General features: G+C 41.5%; 1 protein-coding gene across 1 annotated transcript in view; it reads right to left on the reverse strand.

Annotated features, from left to right (window-relative positions):
- Positions 1-17,560: 17,560 nt before the first annotated feature.
- LOC122752958 overlaps positions 17,561-19,546 on the reverse strand; it is a 61,399-nt gene continuing 59,413 nt past the window's right edge. Inside the window, exon 22 of the mRNA XM_043999983.1 lies at positions 17,561-18,460. Coding sequence (XP_043855918.1) covers positions 18,383-18,460 — 78 coding nt within the window. The 3' untranslated portion in view covers positions 17,561-18,382. The remainder of the gene's footprint in view (positions 18,461-19,546) is intronic.

Genomic DNA, 19,546 nt, shown 5'->3' on the forward strand with positions numbered 1-19,546 from the left:
CACATCTTGTTTGTCCCCAATGCCTAGTGTAGTATATTGCATAATATATAAACATTAATTGAATCTCTCAATGCTCCATGGCTCACACAAGTATAAAAGAGGTACCAGAGGTTGAGGCTCAGCCCAATGGTGTCACCGTGGCCCCATTACACGAACATCCTCCAAGCTCTGGAGTGACTCACTACTATTAGAGATATAACAGGCCCATGAGGTCATCCTACACAGAAGGCCAAAGTAAGATTATTCCTCAGAAAACCATTATTACAGTTCTTCATCTGTCATTCTAGATATTCCCTGACCTTGAGTCTTTGCAAAGCCAGTGTCCAACATACTCAGGATCAGTGCTTTGGTGAGTGTCCATCCCCTTTGGATGGGGATGTGTCTCCTGGCTCCTCCGATGTTTAATTTGATGTTGCTACGGTATCATGCACTTCCTGACAATTCTAGCTATGGTTTATTTTAACTGTTCAATGCTGTGAGTCTGTAGACTGGGGTTGGATTTATTAATAAGAATATAATCACTTAAAATGGCAACAGCTCAGCGTTTATACATGAATCATCATTTGGCGGGTGACATCCAGAGCCCCTGAGGCAGTGCTGGGGCCCCTGCTGAATATGCTTTAAGGAACCTCACTTCTCTAGGAAGGGATTTATAGAGGAACTATGACCTACCTCTGGGGCTCCTCAGAGTCTCTGGACAGAACAGTGCTGGGGAGATCTGTTGGGATGAATTCTGGCAAGCTGGTCTGGAGTGAAACCCTGAAGAAGCCACAATGACTTTTGTTTTTCTTTGTATCCCCCCTCCCACCCCCCCACCCCCGCCAGTGCTTAGGACAGGGGAGGGCACATAGTAGGCAGTTAATAAATGCTTGTTGACTGACTTCAGATACAACCTTTAAACAGAAACAGCAGGGGCAGCTAGATGTCACAGTGGATAAAGCACCAACCCTGGATTCAGGAGTACCTGAGTTCAAATCCAACCTCATACACTTAACACATACTAGCTGTGTGACTTTGGGCAATTGCCTCACATAAAAAAAAATTTTTTTTAATTGAAAAATAAAATAAACAGAAACAGTAAACCAGGCCCACAACTCCATTCTGGTCTCACTCTGAGATTTGTTGCATGGAACTATTTCATTATTCAGAGGAAATTCCAAGTTGGGCATTAACAGCAGCCATTTTTTGCATCTCCCTGGAACTGTGATGTCAGAAAGCAGAGGCAGGGGAGAACCTGAAAATAAGGTCATTTTATTGTATTGCAGTTGTCACGATCAATGCTGGGAAAAGATCATAAATCTAGGATTGGGACCTCTGAGGGTATTTAGTATATCTTACAGAAGAGGAAACTCAGGCCCAGAGAGGTTAAGTGACTTGCCCAGGGTTAAACAGAAGGTGAGTGGCTGATGTGGGATTTGAATCTAGGCCCTCTGTCTCTACTTTCTACCTTATAATGCTGTCTCCCCAGCTTTCCAGATCTTTTCTAAGTCAAAGGGTAGCCCCAGTGCCTTCAAGCAATCTTCATATTTCACTCTGTTCTGTTTGATTCCTTTCCAGTTTCTACTACTGTTTGATAACACTTATCTTGTGCCCATCTCAATACCAAGCACTATCTATGGTAGAACCAGAGTAGATAATAATAATAATAATAATAATAATAATAATAATAATAATAATAGGGGGCAGCTAGGTGGTGCAGTGGATAAAGCACCGGCCCTGGATTCAGGAGGACCTGAGTTCAAATCCAGCCTCAGACACTTGACACTTACTAGCTGTGTGACCCTGGGCAAGTCACTTAACCCCCATTACCCTGCAAAAAAAATAATAATAATAGCTAGAAATACATATGGCGTTTTCAGATCTGCAAGTTGGGGTATTTGGTTCTCACAACAAACAGCCCTGCAAGATGTGATTATCACTTTCATTTTATACATGAGCAAACCCAGGCTCAGAATTTAAGGGAACTGTCCAGGGTCAGGACTGTCGCTAAGTGTTGGAGGCAGGATTTAAACACAGTTTGTCCTGACTCCAAGTTCAAGGACTCTCTGCTTTTGCTACGTTCATGGCCTGGTTTCAGAAATAAGACTTTATAATCACTTGAAATCTCTGAACAATCAGAGCAGGCAGCCTATGCTAAATATGGTAGTGTGGATTCTTGCTCAGGTAGAGGGCTTGGCTCAGATGCTTCCTCAGGTCTCTTCCAGCTCAGAACTTTCTCCATGAAAATGCCCCCCAGGCCACACTCTTGGATCTGGCCGAGGAAAACACTGCTGCTTTTGTGTGCTTCTGAGTTTGGTTATAAAACCCAGGCCCAAGGCTGAGGATGTACTTTGGGATTCTTGGGTACCAAAAAGGAGCCAAGACAAAGTGGCCATTGTGGAGTTTATAAAACAGCCCCTGTGCTGGTGGTGTGTTTGTGTGTGTGTGTGTGTGTGTGTGTGTGTGTGTGTGTGTGTGTGTGTGTGTGTGTGTGGGATTATATTGAGAGGGGAGGGGCACAAACATTTGTCCCCCGAAGGAATTGCAAATCTACTTTAGGGGCAAATATTCCAAAGATTGATGAATAGAGGAGAGAAAGTTGGCCAGAGCTGGGCTCTGGGAACTCAGGACAAAGCTGGATGGAGGGCACTCCTCTAAGTGGACTATTCCATGAAGTTAGTCAGAGTGGGTTGGAGGGATTCCCCTACCTGAGGCAGGAAGTCCCTCTCCAACAATGGGAGAAGAACTCTTCAAGAACTACAGCTTCAGGGGGCAGCTAGGTAGCACAGTAGATAAAGCACTAGCCCTGGATTCAGGAGGACCTCAGTTCAAATTCGGCCTCAGACACTTGACACTTACTAGCTGTGTGACCTTGGGCAAGTCACTTAACCCTCATTGCTCTGACCCAAAAAAAAGAAAAAGAACTACTGTAAGAGTGAGTGAGTTCCTGTTGTCCATTGTTAGGTTGAAATGAACTTATGGGGAGGCAATCTTTAAAACAATAATTGATTGGAAGGAGGAAAATAGGGGCTTCCAGAATATATGCATTCATATGGGCAATACTATTGGAACCACAAAAAGAGACTGAAATTCAATTCCCTTTATACAGTCTCAAAAGGACTGGATATACTATTCTAAAAAAAAAAATTGCTAACTATTACATTATGTCTCCTGCTGTAAAAATAGCTAGCCAGTAGTTTATTTTTCTGTAATTTCTGTTCTTAGCCAACAGGACATGAGTGGGAGCTCGTGTGTTACTGAGGTTTCAAGCAGTTTGCTTTTTTGGTGCATATATAGTGATGAGAATGGGAATGTAGAGGGAATGGTGGTGGCCCCATTTGTGTAGCAGGGCTCCCCATGTGGTGAGGACGGCTATCCTTGTGTGTGGCTTGAAGGGAAATGGAACAGACATCTGTAGCCTCTTTTCCCTTCACCTTTCCATAGGGGATTAGACTTTCATTCCTGCCAGAACAGGAAGCAGAAAGTTGGGGCCCAGGCCACCACTCTGCTCTCCTCAGAAAGAGGGGGTACTCAGCTAGAAGTATATCTATCTGCCCCCTTAAATATTATTATCCCTATTGTTATGGGCCTAGCATACCCCAGAAGTTCTCTGGGGTAAATCAAAGAACCTTCTTGAGAAACTAAAGCAAAGGACAGACACACCTAAAGAGATAAGTGGCACCAGATCGGGACTGAGCTAGCTCCAGGACCACCACTCTTCATTCCAGTCTCCCCTACCCCTGGGGAGATAAGATCAGGTGTGGCTGCTGCCTTTGTGGTGTGAGGGGGAGAGAGATGGCTTGAGAGATCCACAGCCACTCCTCACCCAACTTTCCCCAGCCACCACCAGTGGGGGATGGTCTTCCCCCAATAAGGGAACTTTCCACAGTCAGATCATCACCCCCATCAATCCTCTATAAAAGTATCTGCCCGTCTCCTGCTGAAGGAGATTGGTAGCTCAGAGCCATGCCTCTGTGCCATGCCTTCTCCCCATAAGAAGAAGTCTGAGGATTTCTCTCTTGGTTTCCTTTCCCTAGTCCCTAAATAAACTATTATTTTATTCTAATTGGATTTGTGTGTAAGAGGGTATAATTCTTTAAAGAGGAATTCCTAAGGACCCCTATCCCAAACCCCCACCTATTTCCCTATAACACTATGAATATTGTTATCTAGGGCATACGACCTAATTTTTGATCACTTTGTCATGTCCAGGGTGGGGAAGGAGGACTCCAAGCTCTGTATCTAAGTAAGATTTGACCCCTTCATCGAATCCCAGTTCCACAAGAGAGAATAGCAAAGAAACCCATTTATCCACATCCCAGCAAAACGGAAATCAAAGAAGGCATATGTAGGCAAACGCATACCAGACAATACAAAACAAAGGAGCTCTCCCATTGAGAGGGAGAAAACTCAGCTCAAGGGAGAGAGAGTGTCCTTGATCTCACCCAGGGGGAAACTCACTGAAGTCTGCAGCAAGCTGGGAATAGAGAAATGGTGGAGATTGCCTGCTACTCTCATCTTCCCAGAGTCTCTTCTTTCTGCAGCCTAAAGTGGGGTTGTCCTCTTCTAACTTCCACATTCAAAGAAGCCTTTTACTTGGAAAGTCCCGAAGGGGGACTCCTGCTTGTAGAGTCCCCCCCAAAAAGGCTGAGAACTGACGCTCTCACCTCTTGACAACTTCACCCCACCCCTCACACAGGGCAGGGATTTCTATCTCCACTCAGAAGGAGAAAGTCCCATCCCAGTGAGCTCTGGGACCAGGGTTACACACACATACAACTTTGTGTTTTTTTCCTGAAGTTTCAAAAGTGTTTTCTACAGGCTCTTAGGTGTAACTTTTGTGTTCCCATTCACCACCAAGCTAAGTCTTTAATAGCTTATTCTCATTTTCTAATTTGGGTTACCCAAAGTCCCATGCTGAGGATCTTCGGTGTTACATATTTAATCACCATGTGAAAGTTTGAGGATGTTACAGTCTGGATTCTGGCTTTGTGGGTCAGGCTAAGGAAGGACAAAATTTAACTCCTTTGTTCCCCAAAAGGGCAGAAAGAGAAACAGGGAATTTCTACCCCAACTTCCAGAATAACTTAGGACAAAAACATCTTCACAGGATGCTAAATGAAATGGGAATGAACTCTTTATATGCACAATGTGGATTTTAAGAGCATCTAGGTGACTCAGTGGATAGAGCACCTGGTCTGGAGTCAGGAAGACCTGAGTTCAAAACTGACCTTAGACATGTACTAGCTGTGTGACCCTGGGTAAGTCACTCAACCCTCAGTTCCTCATATATAAAATGAGCTGGAGAAGAAAATGGCAAACCACTCCAGTATCTCTGCCAGAAAAACCTCAAATGGGGTCACAAAGAGTCAGACACGACTGAAAAACAACTAAACATGATTGAGTAGAGAAATTCTAGGAAGTTGCTTGAGGCACAGAGAGTAAGTAACTTACCTAGGGTCACATAACTAGAAAAAGTTAAAGTCACGATTTGGATCATAAGATCATAGGTTTCTAGCTGGAAGAGGCCTTAGCAACGATCAAGTCCAAACCCCTCATTTTACAAATGAGGAAACCATGGCCAGCAAAGGTTAGGTTTCTTGCCCAGGGTCACACAGTAAGTATTGGAATCAGGATTTGAACTTAGGACTTCCTGACTCCAAGTCTAGTGCTCTATCCACTGTGCTCCCTAACCCAGGTCTTTCTGGATATCTGTCTCTCACTATCCACTAAGCCAGGGTGCCTCTAGGAATTACTTATACAAAAACAAATTCCCCAAATAGGAAATAATAATTAAAGGCAACTGGGGATCTGTAGTGTAATTATACTTTTGTCTATTATAAGAAAAAGGTGATTTTATAAGTAGATTTTTTAAAAAAGAGTTTTATTTATGCCCTTTTGGGTACCAGTTATTTCTCAACTCATGTCAGCCTAGCCCTTGTCCCTCAACCTTCCTTATAACAGTGGTATACAATGAAGCAAAATCAAGCAGTGCAGTGACAGTGTCTCACAGAGTATGAACCCCAAGGCCCTTGTTCCTCTCAAAAATGTGTCACATCACAGTGTGTCATTCCAGTAGTGATTTAAAGAGAACACTTGACTGAGATCAACTTTCTTTCTTGGCTTAGTTAAGTCAGCAAGTCTGAGTTACTAGTAGAACTTAGCTTTTCTAATCACTTACCTGCTAAGAGAACAAAAATTAGAAATAAATGTAAATCTGATTTTCAAGATTAGGGTTAAGGGAGAGCACAGATTGTATTCTTGGTTCATTTATTTGGGAGTTTCTTTGAATTAGTGAATCTCATTGTTGATACACTAAGGCCAAATTACAACTTTTTTTTTTTTAAACATAGCTCAAGAAATATTAATCAAGAACAGGAATCAGCTGGAAAACTAGCTTGGTGCTTTTTCAGATCTAGGTCAAGATTCCATAGTACAAAGTCAGTGCTGTCAGGGGTAATAACATTAGCTTATGAGAGGTTTTTTTTCTTTTCTTTTTGGGGCAATGAGGGTTAAGTCACTTGCCCAAGGTCACACAGCTAGTAAGTGTCGTGTCTGAGGCCACATTTGAACTCAGGTCCTCCTGAATCCAGGGCTGATGCTTTATCCACTGTGCCACCTAGCTGCCCCTACACTATGAGAGTTTTGAGGTTCTTAGAAGATGCATCAGGTCTGGACTAATTTCCCACAAGTCTGGAAAAGTTAAATTCTACCTTCTGCAAGAAACCTTTTCCAGTCTTCTTAATCTTAGTGCCTTTCCAATTCATTTTGTCTTTATCTTGTTCATGTGCGGGTTTCTGCATGTTGTCTCCCCCATTAGTTTCTGTAATTCTTGAGGACAGACACTGTTGTTGTTGTTTTTTGTTGTTGTTGTTTTGCTTTTTTTTTTGTATCCCTGACACTCAGCACAGACTTAGGACAGTGCCTGCCACAAAGTTGCTTAATAAATTCTAGGTGACTGAGTGACATAAACCCTGATATTTATACCTACAGATCTCTCTCTCTCTCTCTCTCATATCTAGCTATCTATCATGCTCTATCTATCCCTGGAGGCCAGTTTAAGAAAGCTAATGCATGATTTTTGGAGGTATGGTATTTGGCTAGGTCTCAGTCTCAGTGACTGTCTTTGGTAGGATAATTTAGACAGGATTTAATGGAGTAGATAGAGGAGGAAAAGAAAATAAGAATGGTTTTATTTTCTAAGAACTCTGACCATAAACTCATCCATTTCCTCCATGTGTGTTTGTGTAATCTGTGTGTGTATGTGTTTATACACATACATATATACATATACATACATATAGATATACATATCTGTCTATATATAGATATATATGTGTCTCTAAATATAGACATATAAATACATATATACACACATGTATACATACAGAGAGAGATGAGACTGGAAGAAACAAGAGAGAAAGGCATGCAGAACACTGTATGACAGGAAGGTTCTGGGATTATTTTTAGCCATTCAGAAATAAAGGACAGGGGCGGCTAGGTGGCGCAGTGGATAAAGCACCGGCCCTGGATTCAGGAGGACCTGAGTTCAAATCCGGCCTCAGACACTTAACACTTACTAGCTGTGTGACCCTGGGCAAGTCACTTAACCCCAATTGCCTCACTTTAAAAAAAAAAAAAAAGAAAGAAAGAAAGGACAGATATCACCATTTTACCAAGAAGAGATATTCCTCCAAAACCAACACAGAAAGTTTTACTACTACGTTACATGTAACAATGGCTTGCATTTCTATATCAGGCTTCAAAGTGTTCTTTTTACAAAACCCCTATGAAGTAGACAATACGTGTATGATTATTTTTCTTTTTTTTGCAGGACAATGAGGGTTAAGTGACTTGCCCAGGGTCACACAGCTAGTAAGTGTCAAGTGTCTGAGACCGGATTTGAACTCAGGTCTTCCTGAATCCAGGGCCCCTGCTATATCCGCTGCGCCACCTAGCTGCCCCACGTGTATTATTTTAAAATTTTTATATCAACAAGCATAGATTAAGAGCTTAATAAGTGCCGATGTAGTCAAACATGAAAAACAATATGATATGCTAATAGTTTCATTTAGGTAGACTCTGTGGTAACCATTCCATACATTTTATGACTTAAAAAAAGTTTTACAGATTAAATAAATACCAAGTCATTTCCCAATATGCACCCCTTGCTGTACCCCCACCAAGGAAGAAAAACAGTTCAACAAAACCAACCAACAAAACAAGCACATCTGACTGTGTAGGGCATGCTCACCATTCTGTCACCAGAGGAAAAAAGAATGTAAAGGTCACACAGCTAGTGTTATGGCTTAGGTTTGAAATCAGGGCTACCTGACTCCATGTTGAACATTCTTCCCATGGCCCCACACTTCTACCTTTGCTAAGCAAATTTCAACCAACAAATACACTTTGAGGGGGCAGCTAGATGGAGCAGTGGATAAAGCACTGGCCCTGGATTCAGGAGGACCTGAGTTCAAATCTGGCCTCTGTAGACACTTGACACTTACTAGCTGTGTGACCCTGGGCAAGTCACTTAACCCTCATTGCCCTGCAAAACAAAATATATATATACTTTGAGCACAAAGAGCACTATAAGGGGACGGGTGACAATATAAAGTTTAGGGAACATATGGTCCCTGCTGCCCTCGTTCTTACAAATCCCTAGGCATCTGAAGAGCTCTGTGGTAAATAACCATCTCCAGCTACCATCTGACTGCTCACTTAAGCCCAAAGCCCATAGACATTCTTCTGCCTTCTCTCCACTGTTAGGAAGGGGTGGCTGAGAATTTTCAGAGGCCAAGTTAACAAAGCATGAAGGTAAACAGCTTGGAAGCCTGACATTGTTTACAGTGTTGCCATCAATCTGAGCTACTGTGTGGGAAGAGAGGCAAGTTGTCCAATCTGCTTGCAGCTCTGTTAATATATGTATACACACATACTCTCTTTTTACTCTCTTTTTGGGGGCTCAGATAAAAAAAACCCAACAACACACAACTCCCTCTCTCCAGAACAACAAATGAATTTGGAGCCATTCACTTCATTTAAAACCAGGAACCCGTTTTGATATTTTAACCATCCTCTATCACAGCGCACATTGGGTTTTCAGATCAGTTTTTGTTTCTGATAGACATCTGGAAAGCTCTGAAGTGTGCTAGGCTGCATTATGTTATGATCCATGAAGAGGTCTAAATTTTTTTTTATTTTAGTGATTCCTTTTGAATGGTCTTAATGAACCCAATGGCTCAAACCAGCAACCTTGGTCTCACACTGAACCCGGGGCCTTTCAGGGCTTCTTTTCTTTTCTTTTCTTTTCTTTTCTTTTTTTTTTTTTTGTGAGGCAGTTGGGGTTAAGTGACTTGCCCAGGGTCACACAGCTAGTAAGTGTTAGGTGTCTGAGGCCGGATTTGAACCAGGTCCTCCTGACTCCAGGGCTGGTGCTCTATCCACTGCACCATCTAGCTGCCCTGTTTCAGGGCTTCTTAATAATCTCTATTCCCAGCAGCAACATCAGAATTTGGAACCTTAGCTCCCACGCAAACACTGAGGTTAATATAACAGGAATGTATTAGTTCCTTGGAGACAAGGATTATTTTATATTTATCTTTGTATCTCTAGCTCTTAGCATTCTTTTTGACACAAAGCACAGGCCTAATAAATGTTTGTTGAATTGAATATGGTACAAGTTTTATTTAATCCACACAAAAAATTGAGTCATACTTGAGTCCATAAATAGTCAACACTTTTTCTCTTTCTTTCCTATGGGCTTTCTGCCTTCCCCAGGGACCTATATGGGACAGTTAGGTGGTACAGTGGACAGAGTGCCAGGCCTGGAATCAGGGAGACTCACCTTCCTGAGTTCAAATCTGGCTTCAGACACTTACTAGTTGTATGACTCTGGGCAAATCACTTCACCCTGTTTGCCTCAGTTTCTTCATCTGCAAAATGAGCTGGAGAAGGAAATAACAAATCACTCCAGAATCTCTGTCAGAACACTGGGACACAACTAAAGCTACAGAACAGCAACATGACCTGCCCAGCAATCTAATCAGATATCCATGTGATGTCAATGGTGCAGCAAGTACCTGGAAAAGGCAGAAAATTCACACCTTGCAAGGAGATACCATCAAGATACAACTCATTCGGCAATGTGAACGCAGAACAATACCTAGGCAAACCCACACCAGCTAGGAGAAAGTGTCCTGTTGACTACTCAACAGTGAATATACTTGAACTAAAATTAAAAAAAATACACTCTGGATTCTCATAAGAATATTTAATTCATCGTTCTAAAATGCCTTTCAGTTTATAAAATACTTTCATCAGAGCAGCCCTTTAAGGTAAGTAGTACATATATTAATTTTTTTAGAGTGAAACTGAGTGACTTGCAGAGTTAGAACTCAAGTCTTATCATCAGCTGCCTCCCACTGATATGACAAAGGCTTCAGAACTTGTGTGACGCTTGCCACAGTAGCTGTAACTAAGAAACCCTCCCTTTTGGCATATGTGTGTGTGTGTGTGTATGTGTGTGTGTATGTATGTATGTGTATGTGTACGTACATATATATATATATACACATATACATACATACACACACATTGAGAGAGTTCAACCAAACCCATGATAACCCCGAGGGGGTTATACCGGGATTGCTTTATATAGGGGAAAACATGGAAAATAATTAAATTAGTTAGGAACTGCTAAGCAGCAAATTCTGAATGTTTTGGCTGTGCTAGGTTAATTCCCATCTCTCATTGCTGAGTTCAAGTTCACTTGCCCAGGATGTTAATGTTTCTTATAAGAACTTTGTTAATTTTCAGCCAGTCTAGTGGCCTTAAGTCTTGCATTTTCTTTAGAATTTGGTTAGATTCTTCTTTCTACTCCTTCCATCTCTACTGGCTCATTGTTTTGGCAAACCCAGTAAGTGATTTGGCCCCATGTTCCTGGCTCCAAGGACCCCTTGTCCTTTGCACTAAGATACCACTAATTGTTTCAAAAGTGACATCTTCACAAAACTGATTTATAGACTTGATTTCTAAATTGAGCTGATACTCGGGAATATGCAATTGTGGCACATATAGTCAATGTATTGTTGCTGTTGTGCAGTTGTTTCAGTTGTGTTCAACTCTTTGAGACCCCATATGGGTTTTCTTGGCAAAGATCGACTGAAGTGTTTTGCCATTTCCTTCTCTGGCTCATTTTACAGAGGAGGAAAGTAAGGCAAATAGGGTTAAGTGGCTTACCCAGGGTCACACAGCTGGAAAGTGTGAGTCAAGATTTGAACTCAGGAAAATGAATCTTCCTAAATAAAGGCCTGGCACTCTATCCACTGTATCATCACCTGGCTGCCTGTCAATATATTGTTTCCATATAAAACACATCAAGCCATTTATACTGATAGATTCGAATTACTAATGGTAGACACTTTGGGGAAAATAATCTTACATCATAACACTCATTGCTGCAGGTAGATAACTTTCCGTAGGGACTTGTCGATTGTGAAAAGAGAATTCATAGATTTAGAGTTTGAAAGAGACTTGAGAGATGATCTAGACCAACCTTTTGATTTTAGAGATATGGAGACCGAGGCTCAGAAAGATTAAATGACTTCCTCAAAGTCACATAGCTTGTGGGCAGCAGAGCTGGGGTGTGGGCCCAGGTTCTTTGATTCCAGATCTGGTCCTAGACACTAGTCACAAACTTGACTTTGGGTCGGGATGGCTCTGACAGGGGGTCCCAAGACACCAAAGGTATGTGATACCAAGTGGAAAGGAATGAAATTAGTACCACTAATGTGATCGGTGAGAATTAACAAACTTTCAATAAGCTAAAAATGGTATTGAGGGCAAAGGAGGACAACTGAATCAGAGTTGAAATACTAAGGAAAATCACTGTGGACAGGTATTTTGTCTTGACCTACATTTATAGAGGTGTGTGTGTGTGTGTGTGTGTGTGTGTGTGTGTGTGTGTGTGTGTGTGTGCGCGTGCGCGCGCACTCAACTTTAGGGGAGAAGGAAAGTGTGGCAGCTTTTTAAACTGGGTTTGGAAAGGAGGGCAGAATGGAAGGTGCAAAGCAGGCTGTGTTCAGAAAAGAAGATATAGAAGGAAGTTATCATTGGGTTCAAGTTTCATATAGTATCAGGGTTTAACATTTCTCAGGGACTATTTATAGACCTGCTGCTAAGTGTTCCTAAAGCCATGGATCCACAACTGCTTTGATCCTACTAGGTCTCTTCCCTTCCTTGCCACCTTGTTGCACTAGGAAGGCAAGCAGTTTACCAAGAAAATGGGGCTGGAAATAGTTCCAGATCGTGCATCATGATCTGAGTGGGACTAGACTTGTTCCTTAGGGCTTTTTCTATAGAAGGGAGATAGAGGTAAGGTGGGTGGGGTGGGGTTGGGTAGGGGTGAGGGAATAGCTTTTACTCATTAACCAGAATGACAGAAAAGCTTGGTTACTGTGTATACAACTTTGGTCCAGAATGGAAGGGGAAAGAATATTTATAGAACCATAAGCTCTCAGAATGGAAAGGGAATTTAGAAGATCATTTAGTCCAAGGATTCTTAACCCTTTGTGTGGTTGGTGTGTGTGTGTGTTTGTGTGTGTGTGTGTGTGTGTGTGTGTGTGTGAGTGATGGAGTCCTTTGGCAGTCTAGTGAAGTCTCTGTATCACTTCTCAGAGTACTGTTTCTAAAGGCATAAAATAAAATACATATTACAGAGAAACCAATTATATTGAAATGAAGATGTAATTTTTTCCAAGTTCATAGACTTCCTGAAATATATCTATGGACCCCAGTGGGGGTCTAGGGACCCCAGGTTAAGAGTCTACAATCTAGTTCAACCCCCTCATTTTTACAGATGAGAAAACTATGACTTGAGAGAGGCTTGCTCAAACACAGCATCAGCAGAACAGTCAGAATTAGAATTTAACTTCCCTGACTCCCAGGCCAGGGTTTTTTCTATTCCATTCCATAGCTTCAATTAAACTCAAAGGGTTCCATCAAATACTTAACCCTTTGGGACAGGTATGGTCCAGTTCAATTTTAAGGGAAGATACCTGTCATATATTTTAAGAAAAATAATTTTTATTTTCTTCATTTCTTGTTTCCAGATCTCAAACTTTTCTTCAGGCTTTCTTTTTTGGGGGAGGGGGCAATGAGGGTTAAGTGACTTGCTCAGGGTCACACAGCTAGTAACTGTCAAGTGTTTGAGGCTGGATTTGAACTCAGGTCCTCCTGAATCCAGGGCTGATGCTCTATCCACTGCGTCACCTAGCTGCCCCTTCTTCAGGCTTTCTTAAGGATGCATAGCTAGCTATGGCTAGCTTTGGTTTCTCCTAGATGTCTGAAGGCATTGTGGTACAGTGTGATGAGTATACCAAACTTGGGAGTCAGAGGCCTCGAGTCTGAATCCCCACCACTAACCTATCTTACTTAGTCCCTCCCTACATTTGCCTCTTTGGGCTTCAGGCCTCTCATTTGAGAAGTCATTGGATGAGACGGATGGTGTCCAAAGTCCTCTCCAGCTTCTAGGAAAGATGTGGTTTTGAATCCCACCTCTGATATTTACTAGTGATGTGACCCCAGGCACCTGAGCTTCAGTCTCCTGGCAAAATACTAATACTGATTTTTGCAGTATTGACATCACAGGGTTGTTGGGAGGATCAGATGGATCTAATGAGTGAATGGAAAAGCATTATTAAGCACTTACTATGTGCCAAGCACTATGCCAAATGTTGAGGAAGCACAGAGAGGTGAGACAGTATCTGTTCTCAAGCTCACACATTCTACCTGGGGCAGGGTTCAGCTGTAGAGAGGCCTGGGAAGGCCCAGGATTCCAGAGATTGCTCCTGCCCTTTTGGGGGAAGAGAGAGGCCTGGTGGAAGCAGACCAGGGGGTCTTCCTTTTTATTGAAAGGACAGTAGCTGGTGACCCCCTGCTCATCCATGAGATATGAACAGCCCTGTCTACCCCTTGGGGGCATGAATGGGTTGGAGGGGCCTGACTTAAGACTTTCTATAGGTGCCTAAAGCACTTTATAATACTTAAGCACCATAATCGATTTCAGGAATTATTAAGAAGTCCATTTTCTCAGACTGTTCATCACACCTGAGGTAACTATTTTGTTATACACAAAGATTGGATTTGAAAAGCAGTAAGGGACAAGAATGCAGGATCAGCACTTGCCTCATCAGAACTGGTATCCAGTTCCTTTTACTGCCCTCTTCTCTTTTTGCTTGTAGTTAAAACTCCAGAAGTGAAACTGGCAAGAACACAAAACGGAAAGTGGCTTGACCCTTGACTTTCCTTTCTTTCCACTTGGTATCAAGTACCTACAGTGTCTTGGTACCTCCTGTTGGGGCCTTATGAAGTCAGTTATCCTGACCCAAAGCTGAGTTTGTGACTAGTACCTGGGACAAGAATGGAAAGGCTACTACCGGATTTGGAATCAAAGAATTTGGGCCCAAATCTCAGCTCTGCTGCTCACAAGCACCTGCCAGCTCCAACTTTACTAGCTCCATCATTATCTTTGTGTGTGAAGCCAAGGAGAGGAGTGTCAGCAACACCTGAGAAATAAAGGTGAGTTTTGACAAACAGCTCTCCAACCTCCACTTAAAATCTTTTAAGTTTAGGTTTCCCCACCCCTAGGCAGCTGGGTGGCAGAGTGGATAGAGTTATGGGCCTGGAGTCAGAATCCAGCTTTGGGTACTTACTAGCTGAGTGACTTTGGGCAAGTCACTGCCTCAGTTTCTTCATCTATAAAATGGGGATCATAACAGCATCCACCTCCCAGATAGGTTTTGACTACTCATTACTAAAGCCTCCACAAAGTCTTACTCTGATGCCTCTATAGTTATTGGTGTGGAGGTGACCCTGAATTTTCTTTTTGGGGGGGTTAAGTGACTTGCCCAAGCTCACACAGCTAGTAAGTATCAAGTGTCTGAGGCCAGATTTGAACTCAGGTTCTCCTGAATCCAGGGCCAGTGCGCCGCCTGCCCGCGCCCCCCCCCCCCCCAATAAGTATAAAGTACTCTGCACATAGTACATGCTATTTAAGTGTTAAATGTCAATGATCTGGTGGTTCTTATATATTTTTTTATGAATGATCACTATTGAAATTTTGGAAGATAAATATGCAGTCTTGCCAATGAATTAGTAAAATTCCTGTCTCTTCTTCCTTTGAGGGTGGAGACAAACATTTATAGGGGACACAAACGAGCCTTACCTAGAACCCCACATGCTCTGTGTCTGCCAACTACTGATGGATGACCTGCTCTATAAATTGACCATGTCCTCCTTCAGGAGGCTTAAAGATCACCTGGTCCAACCATTTCATTTTATGGTCCAGGAAATGGAGGTTCAAGCAGGAAAGGCAACTTACCCAGCCATATCATATCCCTATCCCACAGTCTTCTGGATTTTTTGTTTTGTTTTTTTTTTTAGTGAGGCAATTGGGGTTAAGTGACTTGCCCAGGGTCACACAGCTAGTAAGTGTTAAGTGTCTGAGGCCAGATCTGAACTCGGGTACTCCCGACTCCAGGGCCGGTGCTCTATCCACTGCGCCACCTAGCTGCCCCCCTCCCTTTTCTTTTTACAATCAGGGAAGTAAAAACAGATCCCACTAATACATCATTCTCTTGTTCAGAGTGCTTTCCTCACAGCAACCTTGTGGGGCAGATGGTTGTTGAACTTTTTACATGGCTTCAATGTATAACAATCAGCACCAGTTGCTGGAGGAAAGAATGCCCCGGTCATCGTGTTAGCTAGTACTGGGCAGAGGAAGGACTGGGACCCCAATCTTCCAGCTTATCTAAGTCCTGTGCTATTTCCACTCTACTTCTCTGTCTCTAACCAAGGGGAAGGGGTGTATCAGTCACATGAAGAGACAGTACCCTTGAGTTTTCACAGCTGAGAGTTCCCAGAGCCACATGCAGTTAGAGGGATAATAACTCTCTTCTGGCTAACAAAGGATTATAAACAGGCAGTCTTCAGACAAAGAAATCAATGCTATCTATAGTCATCCGAAAAAAATACTCCATATATCACTACTGATCAGAGAGATGCAAATTAAAACAACTCTGAGGTACCATCTCACACCTATCTGGCTAATATAACAAAAAAAGGAAAATGCTGGATGTTGGAGGGGACGTGCGAAAACTGGGACGCTAATTCATTGTTGGTTGAATTGAGAACAGATCCACCCATTCTGGAGAGCAATTTGGAATTATGCCCAAAGGGCTTAAAAATTTTGCATACCCTTTGACCCAGCAATACCACTGCTAGGCCTATATCCCAAAGACATCCAAAAAAGGCAGAAAGGACCTATTTGTACAAAAATATTTATAGAATATCTTTTTGTGGTGGCTAAGAATTGAAATCAAAGGGATGCCCGTCAATTGGGGAATGGCTAAATAAGTTGTGGTACATCATTGTAATGCAATGTTATTATGCTATAAGAAATGATAAGCAGGATGACGTCAGGCCTGGAAAGACTTATATGAACTGATGCACAGTTAAGTATAGTGATGCATAGAGCAGAACCAGGAGAATGTTGTGCACAGTGACAGCAATAGTGTTTGATTAAGAACTCTGAATGACTTAATTATTCTCAGCAATATAAGACAATCCCAGAGGACTAATGATGAAGCATACTATCTACCTCTAAAGAAATGATATTGGGGGGCAGCTAGGTGGAGCAGTGGATAGAGCACTGGCCCTGGAGTCAGGAGGACCCAAGTTCAAATCTGGCCTCAGACACTTGACACTTACTAGCTGTGTGACCCTGGGCAAGTCACTTAACCCCAATTGCTTAAAAAAAAAAAAAAAGAAATGATATTGATTGAACAGACTGAAGCATGCTATTTTTCACTTTCTTTCATTTTTTTCCCTTTTGAGTCTTCTTATAAAAAATAATATGGAAATGTATTACATAATTGTACATGTATAAACCTATATTTGATTGTTTGCAGTCTCAGGGAGGCGGCAAGGAAGAGAGGGAAGAAGGGACAGAATTCAGAACTCAAAACTTTAAATAAAAATGTAAAAAAAAATGGGTACAAGTACATGTGATAAGGTTGTGTCCAATTTTCTTTAACTGGGAAGGACAAAATGACAATAGGTACTTTTTGGGGGAAGAGCATCTCTTTTTTCCCCCCAAACTTTTGAAAACCTAATTGAAATCAGGCAAATACAGGAAACTATGGGATTTATAAACAGAAGTTAAGCTAATGTTGGCTTAATCCTAGCCTTTCCACAGATCAGAGAAGAATAACTAATTTCACCCCCCCTCTGCATTTTAAACAAATCTGGCAGTGAAAGAAAGACAGTAGAGAAAAATAACAAAGTAAAACTTTATTTCATGAGGTTAAAGCAGAGCAAATAAAAAGTCTGATACTCTTCTTACATAATCTCTGAAAGTTTGAATATGATTTTTCAAAAATAATTTAGAGTCGGACAAATGAAGTAATTTCTAAGTCCCACATGTGCAAAAATACATCAGAAATCATTTCAAAGAAAATTGAAAGGAGGCATTTGGGAATACCAATTTCGGCAGGGTTTGAGGGACTTGAGGAACCACAGATCAGAGGCTGGACAAATGACACAAGCCAAGATACACTTCTGTTACCATTTTTATGAATTAGAACATAAATGGTAAATGTTAATGCAAATCATTAAGAACCTGGTTACTGACAATTTACGTATGACAGCAGCAAAGTGAGAAATTCTGAACTCCCCTCCTTTTAGGCAACTCTAACTAAAACAAAAAAAAAAAAAACAGGTTTGAAAATCTAGAGTATTTACTCAGATCTACCTTTATAAAACCTATGGTACTACAGTTTTGTTTAAATATTTAAAGGGGAAACATGGATCTTTAAATATTAGGTCAAAGGCCATACCTGTGATTTCTGATTGAAGGTTAAAAGAAAATTAACCCAGAAGGGGAACTACCTGAGTCCCTTTTTTCCCCCATGGGCCTGCTACCCTTCTTAATGTTATTTTCTGTACGAACACAGCTAACTCAAACCATACTCGCAAGAGAGAGTAATCTTCATGGCAGGGGATGCCTGCTTTGTCAGATGACAACTTAGATATTTTATAACTGTCCAAACCCTGGAAGGGGCAAAACTGGGTAGGGTGAAGGTAAACAATTGTCCCTACATAACTGAGACATCCCAACTGGTTTGTTTTCTATGAGGCACTCTTCCCCACTTCCCTCAATTCAGAATGTAATCGCAGGTGAATAAAAACACAGGCCATTAAGTTTGGCAATCGGGAGTCTTACTACCAAGACATCAAAATACAAAAAGAGGAAATTCTGAACACGAAGCAGTAATGGTAGGCTTGTAGGTGTCTGGCAGTGAGCTGTGACAAATTCCCAAGAGAAATGATTTAGGAAATACAGTTACAAATTCTCCAAAATAGATACAAATTTGTTCAACTGAAGATGATTTGCAGTCTCAAGATGAGGTCTTTTGAAAGCCTGCACAGACAACAAAGGGATAAAACAGATATTTGCTGAAGGAAATATTACAAATCGTGGTATGAAGTCAAACACCTAAAAAGTGTTAAAAGTACCAGAGAATGCAAAACATTTGTAGGGTCATAGGACTTAGAATAAACATTAGAGATCATCTCATCTAACTCTCAATTTACAGATGGGTAAAGAGAGGAAAGGATTTGCTTCAAGTCACCCAGAAGCAGAGCTGTCTCTGGAACCCAGGTCCTCTTTCCATAACATAATCTTTCCAATATACCATTCCAATATGTAGTATTCTTTTGGGAGATTAACAGAAAGGCAGAGGACTAAATAATCACTGAAAATGAAGTACAGACACATAGTGCTCTCAGAACACACAATAACTTCAACTCTAAAAATAAGAAACAAATTTGGGGGAGAGGGTGAATAGTCACATTACAGAAGAATTCTTATTTTGGCAAAGAGGTTCACTAAAGAGTTTTCTTTATACATGGAACTTGCCCGCTTTACATTTCAAATATGCTTTACTGATATGCATTTTTAGTCCTCTTAGCTTCCTAGGTCATTTCAAGCCAAAAAGTAGATCTTAATTCTTAAGCTGTCTGTCTCTATCACAAAGTGAAAGTAAAGTACATGGTGAACAAATGGGTGAAATATTCTATACCACTGGCAGAACTAATATGGGCAAAAATGAAACCAAAATGCCCACTTTATCTGATAACTTGGCTGATCTTACACAGATCGTTATGAAACACAGGATTATGTGAAAAGCAACTGCACTCCAAGGAGAGAAAATAAGGTAACAAAACAAGGCAAAAAGGGAAAATGTCATAATTTGGTAAATCACTTCAACACATACAATGTATGAGAAGATCCTATGCTTTAAAAAAATTTTGGGGGGGCTGGGGCAATGAGGGTTAAGTGACTTGCCCAGGGTCACACAGCTAGTAAGTGTCAAGTGTCTGAGACTGGATTTGAACTCAGGTCCTCTTGAATCCAGGGCCAGTGCTTTATCCACTGTGCCACCTAAAATATTTTTTTGATCCTATGCTTTAAAAAAAGTTTTTCTCATGAATGAACACAGACTTA

Source organism: Dromiciops gliroides, chromosome 1 (genome assembly GCF_019393635.1).
Source record: "Dromiciops gliroides isolate mDroGli1 chromosome 1, mDroGli1.pri, whole genome shotgun sequence".
NCBI lineage: Eukaryota > Metazoa > Chordata > Mammalia > Microbiotheria > Microbiotheriidae > Dromiciops > Dromiciops gliroides.